Source organism: Perca fluviatilis, chromosome 23 (assembly GCF_010015445.1).
Source record: "Perca fluviatilis chromosome 23, GENO_Pfluv_1.0, whole genome shotgun sequence".
In the NCBI taxonomy this organism is placed as follows: Eukaryota; Metazoa; Chordata; class Actinopteri; order Perciformes; family Percidae; genus Perca; species Perca fluviatilis.
Window position 1 is genome coordinate 2,975,055 of NC_053134.1, and position 14,065 is coordinate 2,989,119.

The window sequence follows — 14,065 nt, forward strand, 5'->3', positions numbered from 1 at the left end:
TTGAGTGTGTAGTAACAATAGGTTACTATACTCGATAATGAATCGAAACGATTGGTGTCATACCGGTTCTGCCGGTGGCTGTGTTGCGATTGGTCAGCTTCCCGCTCAGCGATTGGACGCTGATGGTGTAGGCGAGACCTGGGGTCAGATCCTGGAAGTCCAGGGAGGAGACGTGTTTCGGGACAGGGCGAGTCTCGACGATGACGCCATCCTGGAGACAGGAAGTGACATCATAATACTCATGAAGCTCCATCATTTATATACTAATCCTTTAGAGCTTTATTTGCAGACTGCAGCATGTTTGTTATTGTACATTTTATTATGGAATTATGGAGAAAACCCAGATAGAAAGAGAAAATCCAGCTCCAAAGAAATCAAGAATTTGACAATTCTATCGCTAAAGTGCCTGACTTTGCACTGCCCCCAAATGGCCAAATATGGCTCCCCGTTGAATTTGAAAGCTGACTCTATACCACAGCTCCTCCCGGTTCCACTGATGCCCAGGATGTCCATATCTACCATGGAATTATGGAGAAAACCTAGCTCCAAAGAGAAAACCCAGCTCCAAAATCAAGAATTTGACAATTCTATTGCTTAAGTGCCTGACTGTTGTCCTCGGGGTCACATTTGACCCATTTTCAAAAAGTTTCTATATCAGAAATATGGGTTTTTTCAACCAAAATTGTGCAAAAAATTAAAAAAATAACGTGGATGGTTCCCTACAACGCTCTGCACAAGTAAAATAAATGATCAGTTCACTACTTTCATTAAATTTGGGTGTTTTAATCAATTTTATTAGCCTGACGTGGTCATACTCAGATTCTTTGTGGGCGGGGCTAAGTTCGGCTGGCATCCAGGCTACAATTTTATAGCATTTGAAGAAAATAATTGATAAAAACAAATGTTGAAAAAAGTCACAAAAACAACCCAAAAAATATCAAAAACGTCGAAAAGTGACAGAAATGTCGAAAAAAGTGACCAAGTCATCTGGGAAAGCGATAAAAGTGGTGAAAGGAAGACGAAAAAGTTGAAGAAAAAAGTTTTAATTTAAACTTTTGACCCAGAATAACAAAAAGTTGGATGGTCGACGAGATGGTGAAGTAAGTTGTACAGTAGTTGAGTAATTTAGTTTTAGGTTAAAGCAGATACACTTTAAAAGAAACAAACCAGAACGCTCAGATTACTGAAGGGTAAAAAGAAGAAAAGAGGAAAAACTCAATATTGAGAGTTTGTTAGGGGTTTACTTTTAAACCATTAATGATGGCTGCATTCCACTTAGGAGAGGTCCTGGTATTAAACCATTACTGATGGCTGCATTCCAACTAGAAAAGGGGTTTTTTTAAAAAATTTTTGCTGGGTGCTTTCCAATTAGGAAAAGGTTTTTTTTTTAAATTATACTTTTTTTTTTTTTCCTTTTGAAAAGGTTTTTTTTTTTTTTTTTTTTTTTTTTTTTTTTTTTTCATTAAACTTTTTTTTTTTCCTTTTTTTTTTTTTTCTTTTTCCTTCCCACTTTTTTTTTTTTTTTTTTTTTTTTTTTTTTTTTTTTCTTTTCTTTTTTTTTTTTTTTTTTTTTTTTTTTTTTTTTTCCTTTTTTTTTTTCTTTTTCTTATTTTTTTTTTTTTTTTTTTATTTTTTTTTCCTTTTTTTTTTTATTTTTATTTTATTTTTTTTTTAATATCTTCTTTTTTTTTTTACAATTAAAATTTATTATTAAATTACTTATCCTGGTATTAAACCATTACTGATGGCTGCATTCCACTTAGGAGAGGCCCTGGTATTAAACCATTACTGATGGCTGCATTCCACTTAGGAGAGACCCTGGTATTAAACCATTACTGATGGCTGCATTCCACTTAGGAGAGGTCCTGGTATTAAACCATTACTGATGGCTGCATTCCACTTAGGAGAGACCCTGGTATTGTTCATGCTGACTCACTGAAATATCTTCCTGGGTCACTTGATGGAATTGAGCCATCGTTAAGGTTATCAATTTCAGCTGTGCTTTTCCTACTATGACAAGTCAACATGTCTGCTGTGAATAAAGGTCCATAGTTCCTAAAAAAAATAAAGTTCGGACAGACCTGCCCCCACTGCTAAAAAAAAAAAAATCCTAAAGGAAACATATTTTGTTCTTACTTCTTTCTTTGTTAAAGGGATACTCCACCGTTTGTTGAAATAGGGCTCATCACGGTCTCCTCTAGCTGTAGATAGGTGAGGTCTCCTCTAGCTGTAGATAGGTGGGGTCTCCTCTAGCTGTAGATAGGTGAGGTCTCCTCTAGCTGTAAATAGGTGGGGTCTCCTCTAGCTGTAGATAGGTGGGGTCTCCTCTAGCTGTAGATAGGTGTGGTCTCCTCTAGCTGTAGATAGGTGGGGTCTCCTCTAGCTGTAGATAGGTGAGGTCTCCTCTAGCTGTAAATAGGTGGGGTCTCCCCTAGCTGTAGATAGGTGGGGTCTCCTCTAGCTGTAGATAGGTGAGGTCTCCTCTAGCTGTAGATAGGTGAGGTCTCCTCTAGCTGTAGATAGGTGGGGTCTCCTCTAGCTGTAGATAGGTGGGGTCTCCCCTAGCTGTAGATAGGGGGGGTCTCCTCTAGCTGTAGATAGGTGAGGTCTCCTCTAGCTGTAGATAGGTGGGGTCTCCTCTAGCTGTAGATAGGTGGGGTCTCCCCTAGCTGTAGATAGGTGGGGTCTCCTCTAGCTGTAGATAGGTGGGGTCTCCTCTAGCTGTAGATAGGTGGGGTCTCCCCTAGCTGTAGATAGGTGGGGTCTCCTCTAGCTGTAGATAGGTGGGGTCTCCCCTAGCTGTAGATAGGTGGGGTCTCCTCTAGCTGTAGATAGGTGAGGTCTCCCCTAGCTGTAGATAGGTGGGGTCTCCTCTAGCTGTAGATAGGTGGGGTCTCCTCTAGCTGTAGATAGGTGGGGTCTCCCCTAGCTGTAGATAGGTGGGGTCTCCTCTAGCTGTAGATAGGTGAGGTCTCCTCTAGCTGTAGATAGGTGGGGTCGGTGGGGTCTCCTCTAGCTGTAGATAGGTGAGGTCTCCCCTAGCTGTAGATAGGTGGGGTCTCCTCTAGCTGTAGATAGGTGAGGTCTCCCCTAGCTGTAGATAGGTGGGGTCTCCTCTAGCTGTAGATAGGTGGGGTCTCCTCTAGCTGTAGATAGGTAAGGTCTCCTCTAGCTGTAGATAGGTGGGGTCTCCTCTAGCTGTAGATAGGTGGGGTCTCCTCTAGCTGTAGATAGGTGAGGTCTCCCCTAGCTGTAGATAGGTGGGGTCTCCTCTAGCTGTAGATAGGTGGGGTCTCCTCTAGCTGTAGATAGGTAAGGTCTCCTCTAGCTGTAGATAGGTGGGGTCTCCTCTAGCTGTAGATAGGTAAGGTCTCCTCTAGCTGTAGATAGGTGGGGTCTCCTCTAGCTGTAGATAGGTGGGGTCTCCTCTAGCTGTAGATAGGTGGGGTCTCCCCTAGCTGTAGATAGGTAAGGTCTCCTCTAGCTGTAGATAGGTGGGGTCTCCTCTAGCTGTAGATAGGTAAGGTCTCCTCTAGCTGTAGATAGGTGGGGTCTCCCCTAGCTGTAGATAGGTGAGGTCTCCTCTAGCTGTAGATAGGTGAAGTCTCCTCTAGCTGTAGATAGGTGAGGTCTCCTCTAGCTGTAGATAGGTGGGCCAACGCATTTTATGTGCATGCATCGTTTTAGTCCGGTGCAACACCGGCAGCACCGCTAGTTAGCTTAGCGTAGTGAATGGAATCCTATGTTGCCGGTTAGCATGTTGTGAGTAAAAGTGAGCCAACAAAAGACAAAAAAACCAACCTAATTACTTGCACTGAGACAAAAAAATGCATTGCACCCCCCTATCTACAGCCAGGGTTAGACCGTGATAAGAACTACTTCAACAAACGGTGGCGTATCCCTTTAACGATTTTCATTCTCTCAGTGTGAGCCTGCACATGTGCAGTTGGACTCACCGTGGTGGACAGGGAGACGACGTACATGTCCAAGTCTCCGCCTCCCTGCGTCCAGGAGACCAGCAGCCCGCCGACAGAGGAGCATGGAGACAGACGCAGGTTCCCGACGGCGCTGGGAACTGCAGGGGAGAGTCTGAGTTCAGCAAAAGTGGACTTGATGTTGACGTTTGAATTGAAGCCGTCTCGATCGTCTCACCTGTCCGTCCCTCGATGTGCTGCGCCCTCTGGTACGGCCCGCTGAACGTCGACACCACGATCTTATAAAGCCGCCCGGCGGTCAGAAAGGTCAGCCGGTGACGGCGCTGCTCGCTGCCCAACGTCACCGGAGGGAAAACGCAAGTGTCGTTGAAGAGCAGAGTCACCTGGAGACGAGCCAAGTAAAGAGACTAAAACTCAGGCAGCAGTAGGGCTGGGCGACAGGGAGGAAATCAGATGTCACGATATTCTTGACCAAATACCTCGATATCGATATAGACCTTTTTCACAGCAGACATGTTGACTTGTCATAGTAGGAACAGCACAGGTGTATTCAAAACCATTACTGATGGCTGCATTCCACTTAGGAGAGGTCCTGGTATTAAACCATTACTGATGGCTGCATTCCACTTAGGAGAGGTCCTGGTATTAAACCATTACTGATGGCTGCATTCCACTTAGGAGAGGTCCTGGTATTAAACCATTACTGATGGCTGCATTCCACTTAGGAGAGGTCCTGGTATTAAACCATTAATGATGGCTGCATTCCACTTAGGAGAGACCCTGGTATTAAACCATTAATGATGGCTGCATTCCACTTAGGAGAGGTCCTGGTATTAAACCATTACTGATGGCTGCATTCCACTTAGGAGAGGCCCTGGTATTAAACTATTAATGATGGCTGCATTCCACTTAGGAGAGGTCCTGGTATTAAACCATTACTGATGGCTGCATTCCACTTAGGAGAGGTCCTGGTATTGTGCATGCTGACTCACTGAAATATCTTACTGGGACACTTGATGGAATTGAGCCATCGTTAAGGTTATCAATGTCAGCTGTGCTTTTCCTACTGTGACAAGTCAACATGTCTGCTGTGAAAAAGGTCCATTGCGGTATTGATATTCTAGGGTTGACAATTGGTGCTTTAACAAAATATCTCCACACTTAGATTTTAGATAAATAACCATCTGTAATGTGGATATAATGTCTAAGTGGGTAAAGGCAAATAACAGAACAGCTACAACAGTCTGGTAAGTTCAGAAAAGTGCATCACTTTGCTGTAATGCAGCCTTTAAAACCAGGAAAAGACAACACTTGTTGTTGTCATATCACGATATCAATATAATATCGATATGTTGCCCAGCCCTAGGCAGCAGAGATCATCACAGCCCGTTAGTGCCAATACAGTCTCGCATTGCCAGACCTTCCTCCACAGCGCTGTGGAGGAAGGTCTGGCAAGTCCACACAGCATTCCTAAATGGGAGAAAAACATGCTCTGGTTTATTGGCATTTCTTTAAACCAATCACAATCGTCGTGGGCGGGGCTAAGCTCCGGACGGAGCCACGGTGGCTCTGCTAAATAGTCTCTGGAAGGAACTAGTTTTGGTGGAACGTGTGTACGTTCAAAAGTAGTTTTAGTCGTGCAACAGAAAACTCCGATTGGACAGATAGTCTAGCTAGCTGTCTGGATTTACCCTGCAGAGATCTGAGGAGCAGTTAACCAGAGTCCTCAGAGATACACTAGTAAGAGCCAATGAGGTTTAACCATGTATGAGCTCATTTAAATATCTCACGTTACTGTATTGTGTCAACAGTTAACTTCATTTAATATTGTATGTGGCGTTTTCTTTTGCAGGGTACAAATGTTCCACCAAAACAAGTCCTAGAGACTATTTCGCAGAGCCACTGTCGCTGCGTTCGGAGCTTAGCACCGCCCAAGACCACTGTGATTGGTTTAAAGAACTGCAAACAACCCAGAGAGTTTTTATCCTATCCCAGAATGCATCGGTGGAGTAGGGAGACTAGGAGGACAGAAATGTTTCTCATTAGATTAAAGGAAAGGTCTTCAACACCAAAAGAGTTCATCAGTAAACAGGTGTAACATAACGCGACTACATGCTACAGCATAATATCTAAAGCAGAAATGAGTCAGATGGACACACGGAATAGTTCGCCACGCAATAAATGTCGCACAAGTCTCGACAGTGACACACACCTCGTAGTGGTCCACGTCTCCAGGGGCGGGGCTCCAGGTGACCGTCAGATCACCTGTTCCTGCGTTGTCCAGCGACAGATTTCCAACAGCTGCCGGAACTGCAGGAAAAACAAAACTTTAACTCAACATAATCAATAAAATATATATTTAAATAGATCCTAGTCCTGCTCCGCGCCCTGCTACACCCTGCTACACCCTGCTACGCTGTGCAGTGTCATGCTACGTCATGCTACGTCCTGCTACATCATGCTACATCCTGCTATGTCATGTAACATCCTGCTACGTCCTGCTACGTCCTGATACGTCATGTAACATCCTGCTACGTCATGCTACGTCCTGCTACGTCATGCTATGTCCTGCTACGTCCTGTAACATCCTGCTACGTCCTGCTACGTAATGCTACGCCCTGCTACGTCCTGCTACGTCATGTAACATCCTGCTACGTCCTGCTACGTCCTGCTACGTCATGCTACGTCCTGCTACGTCCTGCTACGTCATGTAACGTCCTGCTACGTCCTGCTACGTCATGCTACGTCCTGCTACGTCATGTAACATCCTGCTACGTCATGCTACGTCCTGCTACGTCCTGCTACGGCATGCTATGTCATGTAACATCCTGCTACGTCATGTAACATCCTGCTACGTCATGCTACGTCATGCTACGTCCTGCTACATCCTGCTACGTCATGTAACATCCTGCTACGTCATGCTACGTCCTGCTACGTCCTGCTACGTCATGCTATGTCATGTAACATCCTGCTACGTCCTGCTACGTCATGCTATGTCCTGCTACGTCCTGCTACGTCCTGCTACGTCATGTAACATCCTGCTACGTCATGCTACGTCCTGCTACGTCATGTAACATCCTGCTACGTCCTGCTACGTCATGTAACATCCTGCTACGTCATGCTACGTCCTGCTACGTCCTGCTACGTCATGTAACATCCTGCTACGTCATGCTACGTCCTGCTACGTCATGTAACATCCTGCTACGTCCTGTAACATCCTGCTACGTCCTGCTACGTCCTGCTACGTCATGTAACGTCCTGCTACGTCCTGCTACGTCATGTAACATCCTGCTACGTCATGCTACGTCATGCTACGTCATGTAACGTCCTGCTACGTCCTGTAACACCCTGCTACGTCCTGTAACATCCTGCTACGTCCTGCTAAGTAATGCTACGCCCTGCTACGCCCTGTTACGCCCCGCTACATCCTGCTACGCCCTGCTATGTAATGCTACGTCATGCTACGTCATGCTACGCCCTGCTACGTCCTGCTACGCCCTGCTACGCCCTGTAATGCCCTGCAGTGCCCTGCTATGCCATGAACTACTACAACTACTATTTCTAGTCACTGTTATTATTATTATCTTTATTGTGACTATTATTGCCACTGTTCATCAACCCCCCAACCGGCACCGTCAGACACCTCCTACCAAGAGTCTGGGTCTGTCCCAATGTTGAACCCAGATTTACGCCCTTGGTTGAACAAAACGTTTTTGGGCGACCAAATGTCCCAGTTAACTTTGCTGAAGTGAAAACACCCAGCGAGAGGGTCAAAGTTTAATGATAAAAACATGGACAACAGCCAAAAACAAGTCAAGGTCTATTTTAATGTTCACAGTGTTAGCATGGTTAGCATCGCTAAGCCCTTTGTCCTGACTGACAGGTCCTAAAGCATCCCCTGCTTTATCGTCTATTTTAAAATAAATGGGAGCATCGTTTACCAAATGAACATCATGCTGTGTTGAAGAAGACTTAAAACTAGCGATCGAGACCATAAACTCATTATGAAAATGTTTACTGAGGTAATAAATCAAGTGAGAAGTGGGCTCATTTTCTCACAGACTTCTTAGAAACCAGTGGAGCCGCCACCTGCTGGACGTTACAGAGAATGCAGCTTTAACGAGCTTCAGCTTAGCGTTTGGTGTTTGAAGCCCCCAGTGTTGTCTTCCAGGCAGCGCTGCATGGAAGGCACTAGGGTTAGGCAGCGAAACAGTTTTTTGCAGGATGGTAGGGGAAGAACCCGCCCTACTCTACCTCTGAATGGCTAGTACTCGTTGCCTGCTCTGGTGGGATTGGTTATGTTTAGGCAAGAAGAGTGGGATTGGTTATGGTTAGGGTAAAAATGTAGCCTAAGGGTTAGCCAATCAGGGATGAGTTCCCTAATGAATATTCATGAGTCTTCCCCTACCAAAACTTGCGGTTAGGCAAGGATTAGGGTTAAGGGTTAGGGTTAAGTGCCTTGAAGTCGACGCTGGGGGCTTAAAACACCATCGAGCTTCAGCTTTGGCTTCACTTTCCAGAACTGGAAGCTTGGTCCATTATTTTTTTAAAGTCTACGAAATAAACACATTTGTTCTCCTTGGTTTCCGACTCACAGGTGCGACCGTCGGTGGAGACGCTGCCGACGTAGTCCCCGCTCCAGGTTTCCACGGTGACGGTGTAGAGTCTCCCCGGCGACAGAGACGAGAAGACGCACTCGTTGCGTGTGGCGGAGACGCTCTTGTTCTGCAGCACGCTGTTGTTGTAACGGATCAGAACAACGTAGCGGTCCCGATCTCCAGTTGCGTGACGCCAGTACACCTGAACACACAATCTACTCATGAGTCTACATAAAATACAGACTTAACAAATATAAATACTACTTCTACAGCCTTTTAAAAGGACATTATGGAGATGCCTCATTTTCACATTGAAACATAACATTTCAGAAAACCTGTAAGACAAAAACTATTAATCTTAAAGGTGCTCTAATTGATGTGATGCATTTTTTAGGCTACATTTTTTGTCACATACAGCAAACATCTCCTCACTATCTGCTAGCTGCCTGTCCCCTGAACACACTGTAAAAAACATCTCCTCACTATCTGCTAGCTGTCTGTCCTCTGAACACTGATGTTTTTTTACAGTGTGTTCAGGGGACAGACAGCTAGCAGATAGTGAGATGTTTTTTACAGTGTGTTCAGGGGACAGGCAGCTAGCAGATAGTGAGATGTTTTTTACAGTGTGTTCAGGGGACAGACAGCTAGCAGATAGTGAGGAGATGTTTTTACAGTGTGTTCAGAGGACAGACAGCTAGCAGATAGTGAGGAGATGTTTTTACAGTGTGTTCAGAGGACAGGCAGCTAGCAGATAGTGAGGAGATGTTTTTACAGTGTGTTCAGGGGACAGACAGCTAGCAGATAGTGAGGAGATGTTTTTTACAGTGTGTTCAGGGGACAGGCAGCTAGCAGATAGTGAGATGTTTTTTACAGTGTGTTCAGGGGACAGACAGCTAGCAGATAGTGAGATGTTTTTTACAGTGTGTTCAGGGGACAGACAGCTAGCAGATAGAGGGAGATGTTTTTTACAGTGTGTTCAGGGGACAGGCAGCTAGCAGATATTGAGATGTTTTTTACAGTGTGTTCAGGGGACAGGCAGCTAGCAGATAGTGAGGAGATGTTTTTACAGTGTGTTCAGAGGACAGACAGCTAGCAGATAGTGAGGAGATTTTTTTTACAGTGTGTTCAGAGGACAGACAGCTAGCAGATAGTGAGGAGATGTTTTTTACAGTGTGTTCAGAGGACAGACAGCTAGCAGATAGTGAGATGTTTTTTACAGTGTGTTCAGGGGACAGGCAGCTAGCAGATAGTGAGGAGATATTTTTTACAGTGTGTTCAGGGGACAGACAGCTAGCAGATAGTGAGGAGATGTTTTTTACAGTGTGTTCAGAGGACAGACAGCTAGCAGATAGTGAGGAGATGTTTTTACAGTGTGTTCAGGGGACAGACAGCTAGCAGATAGAGGGAGATGTTTGCTGTATGTGACGAATAAGGTTGTAGCCTAAAAAACACGTGACATCACTTCGAGCACCTTTAATAGTCAGTAATCAGCTGGGGATGTTTCATAATGATATCTGTTAGTTCAAATGGTTTCCCTGGTAACCACCAGCGTCTTCAGCCACGACAAACTCACCTTGAGGAAGTCGTCTCTCGCCGAGTGGACAGCTGTCGGGTCTTGCACAGTGGCCGGCTCTGCGAGACAAATATCGTAAACAAACTGCCCTTACTGTGTATGTATTATTTAAGGGACTTCAGGTTTAACCCACGCTGACTGTGCACTTGTTGTCCTCTCGGGTCAAAATAGAAAATTTACACTTTTGTGATGCTTTTTTTCCAAGTGATTTTGACACTTTTTCTGACGTTTTTGTGCCCCTTTCATTTTACCTTTTTTTTTTTTAAACATTTAGTTCCTATTTTTTTTACCCTTTTTTAACCCTTTTTTTGATGCTTTTTTTTTTTACCCTTTTTCTGAGTTTTTTTTTAGGCTTTTTTTTAACCATTTTTCTGACTTTTTTGTGACTTTCTTTTACCTTTTTTTTTTTAAACATTTAGTTCCTATTTTTTTTACCCTTTTTTAACCCTTTTTCTGACTTTTTTTGATGCTTTTTTTAAACAATTTTTCTGACTTTTTTGTCCCTTTTTTGTGACTTTCTTTTTACCTTTTTTTTTTAACATTTAGTTCCTAATTTTTTTTTTTACCCTTTTTTAACCCTTTTTCTGACTTTTTTTTAGGCTTTTTTTTAACCATTTTTCTGAGGCTTTTTTTTAACCATTTTTCTGACTTTTTTGTCCCTTTTTTGTGACTTTCTTTTACCTTTTTTTTTAAACATTTATTTCATATTTTTTTTACCCTTTTTTAACCCTTTTTCTGAGTATTTTGATGCTTTTTTTTTACCATTTTTCTGAGTTTTTTTACCGTTTTTTTCTGACATTTTTGTTCCTTTTTCTGACTTTGTGCCTTTTTTTTTTTACAATTTTTCTGACTTTTTTGTCCCTATTTTTTAACCCTTTTTTCTGTTTTTCTGGCTTTTTTTTTTTTTTTTACTGTTGACACTTTTGTCCACTACCACCAGTACTGTCTACACGCCACGGACACCAACTTATTACCACTACTGTTACACTTATTTGTTTCTGGAAGGACTGGCTTATAGCTTTTATTAAAGTCTCAATTTTGCAATTTCGTCCACGATTCTGAAGGACATCTAAACCGCTCGCTAGATACGTGCAACCCAAGTCTTCCACAGAGCGAGGGGGAAACACTGACAGGACACACACTCTCTGGAGTACACCCTGACATCCTTACGTGTCCGTGCTTGAACGGCGGTGGCGTTCTCCAGCCTGCCGCTCCTTGTCACTATGACGACCGAGTACAGGCGGCCGGCGACCAGCGAGCTGAAGGAGCACTCGGGCGGCGAAGAGCGGGACACGGCCAGCGTGTGGACGCTCCGACTCCCGTCCTGAAGGCGCACCAGGTAGCTGTCCGCCACGCCCGCCGCCGGGCGCCACGACACCCGCAGGGCGTCCGACCGGCCGCCGTTGGCGACGGTTACCTCGGAGACCGACGCCGGGGCTGAAGGGGAAACAGGACAGAGGAATTATTTCAGTCATTTATTTTACAAAAAAATTAAAATGGTAATTCAAACGTCATGATGTTTCCAAGTTAGCTCAGTTAATGTATTTAATTAAATTAAAATGTATTTAATTATAAATATTTAAAAAATAATTCTTAGCAATTGGGAGATTTAGGAATTTATTACGGTGGCCGGGAAGTGCAATGCAACATTACAAAGAATGAAACACTTTTACATTTTGGAAAACAAATTTACATTTTGGAAAACAAATTTACATTTTGGAAAACAAATTTACATTTTGGAAAACAAAATAACATTTTGGAAAACAAAATAACATTTTGGAAAACAAATTAACATTTTGGAAAACAAATTAACATTTTGGAAAACAAATTAACATTTTGGAAAACAAAATAACATTTTAGAAAACAAATTTACATTTTGGAAAACAAATTTACATTTTAGAAAACAAATTTACATTTTAGAAAACAAAATAACATTTTAGAAAACAAATTTACATTTTGGAAAACAAAATAACATTTTAGAAAACAAATTTACATTTTGGAAAACAAAATAACATTTTCGAAAACAAATTTACATTTTAGAAAACAAATTTACATTTTGGAAAACAAAATAACATTTTAGAAAACAAATTTACATTTTAGAAAACAAATTTACATTTTAGAAAACAAATTAACAAGATGCAAAACACTTTTACCAGTCCCGAAACAAATTTACAAATGACAGATTCTTCACGGAAAGGGGAATGTACCACATACCGGAAGTGATGAGGTGTTGTTGGTGAACGCGATCAATTTGTGTTGTTGTGAGTAAGTATATGGGTGGAATGAAGTTTATGGTGACTTTACGTGTGGTCGGTGTTTGGAGTTTTTATATGACGCGGACCTGACGGAAACACAGGGAACGTCGACAGCCGCGGCCGGATCGAAGCTACAGCAGGGGGCAGCTGAGTCCGTCTGCAGCTGCAGGACCTGGAGCTCACTGCCCATTCCTGGGAGCCAAAACGACACCACGCAGCTGGAGACCGAGGCCGTATTGCTGGGCCCGCTGGAGGGAAGGGAAGCCCGGCAGAATCAGATCCAGGACTGAACGGAGCGGACTGTCACAACCTGCTGAAGTTTAAATCACAGGTTTTCCTAAAGGGAGTCTGGCGGGACTCGGACTGTGGATGACCGAAACAACGACTTAAAGTCTCGTTAAATAAATAAATACATGCAGAAATAAATGAATCATTAGTGGGGGAGTGAGCCTGGACATTTCAGTCTGTTTAAACTTCACTTTGAAGCAGAACCTCTTAGTTCAGAAGGGTGAAGTTTCCGTTTGTACTCATATCTGTGAACTGATTATAATAAATATTCTTTGTATTAACACATTAATTAGTCTCTTTGTCTTTTTGTTTAAAAAACTAGAACATCGCATGGAATTTTGACGATTTATAGTGATTTTATTTCCGTTAGACCTTTGCCTACATTGACGCTGATGCATTAAGGACGGCCCATAGACAGTATATAAGGCAGTGCCTCCCCTGTTCCAAGATGCGGCTCTATTGACGCGTCGATCCATAACTGCCGTAGTCAAGGCGACATGTATACAAAACCTCATCACTTCCGGTATGTGGTACATTCCCTTTCCGTGAAGAATCTGTCATTTGTAAATTTGTTTCGGGACTGGTAAAAGTGTTTTGCATCTTGTTATTTTGTTTTCCAAAATGTAAATTTGTTTTCTAAAATGTAAATTTGTTTTCGAAAATGTTATTTTGTTTTCCAAAATGTAAATTTGTTTTCTAAAATGTTATTTTGTTTTCCAAAATGTAAATTTGTTTTCTAAAATGTTATTTTGTTTTCCAAAATGTAAATTTGTTTTCCAAAATGTAAAAGTGTTTCATTCTTTGTAATGTTGCATTGCACTTCCCGGCCACCGTAATTTATACTTGGGTTAAATTCCTAAATATTATATCATATATAATAAATATATAAATATATATATTTATATGAATAATATATAAATATATATTATATATATATATTTATTATATATATAAATATATATTTATATATTATATATATTTATTATATATGATATAATATATAAATATATATTGTATATATGAATATATTTATATATTATATAATATATATATAATATAATATATATATAAATTGTAAATTCTTGGGTAAAATTCCTACATTTCCCAATTTCTAAGAATTATTTTTTTAATATTTATAATTAAATACATTTAATTGTTTTTCTTAAAGTCCTAATTCAAACATCAAGATGTTTCCAAAGATGTTCAAATTTAATTTAGCCAGCAGAGGGTGATGTTAGCTCAGTTTGTGTATTTAATTATCACCTGTGGATTTTATGTATGTTTCTGCATGTTAATAAGTTAGAGTTGGTTGGTTGCCTGTTGCTTCCAGTCTTTATGCTAAGCTAAGCTAGCCCCGTCCTGACATGAGACTGATGTCCATCTGATAAACTGAGTATTTCCCGAAATGTTCATCTG

At 41.9% G+C, this 14,065-nt stretch overlaps 1 protein-coding gene across 1 annotated transcript in view; it reads right to left on the bottom strand.

Annotated features, from left to right (window-relative positions):
- LOC120553723 (receptor-type tyrosine-protein phosphatase beta-like) overlaps nucleotides 1–14,065 on the bottom strand; it is an 81,291-nt gene that overhangs the window by 37,742 nt on the left and 29,484 nt on the right. Inside the window, exons 12-18 of the mRNA XM_039792416.1 lie at nucleotides 11,277–11,543; nucleotides 10,107–10,165; nucleotides 8,531–8,735; nucleotides 6,148–6,245; nucleotides 4,153–4,318; nucleotides 3,957–4,075; nucleotides 64–211 (exon numbers count right to left, since the gene is read on the bottom strand). Coding sequence (XP_039648350.1) covers nucleotides 64–211; nucleotides 3,957–4,075; nucleotides 4,153–4,318; nucleotides 6,148–6,245; nucleotides 8,531–8,735; nucleotides 10,107–10,165; nucleotides 11,277–11,543 — 1,062 coding nt within the window. The remainder of the gene's footprint in view (nucleotides 1–63; nucleotides 212–3,956; nucleotides 4,076–4,152; nucleotides 4,319–6,147; nucleotides 6,246–8,530; nucleotides 8,736–10,106; nucleotides 10,166–11,276; nucleotides 11,544–14,065) is intronic.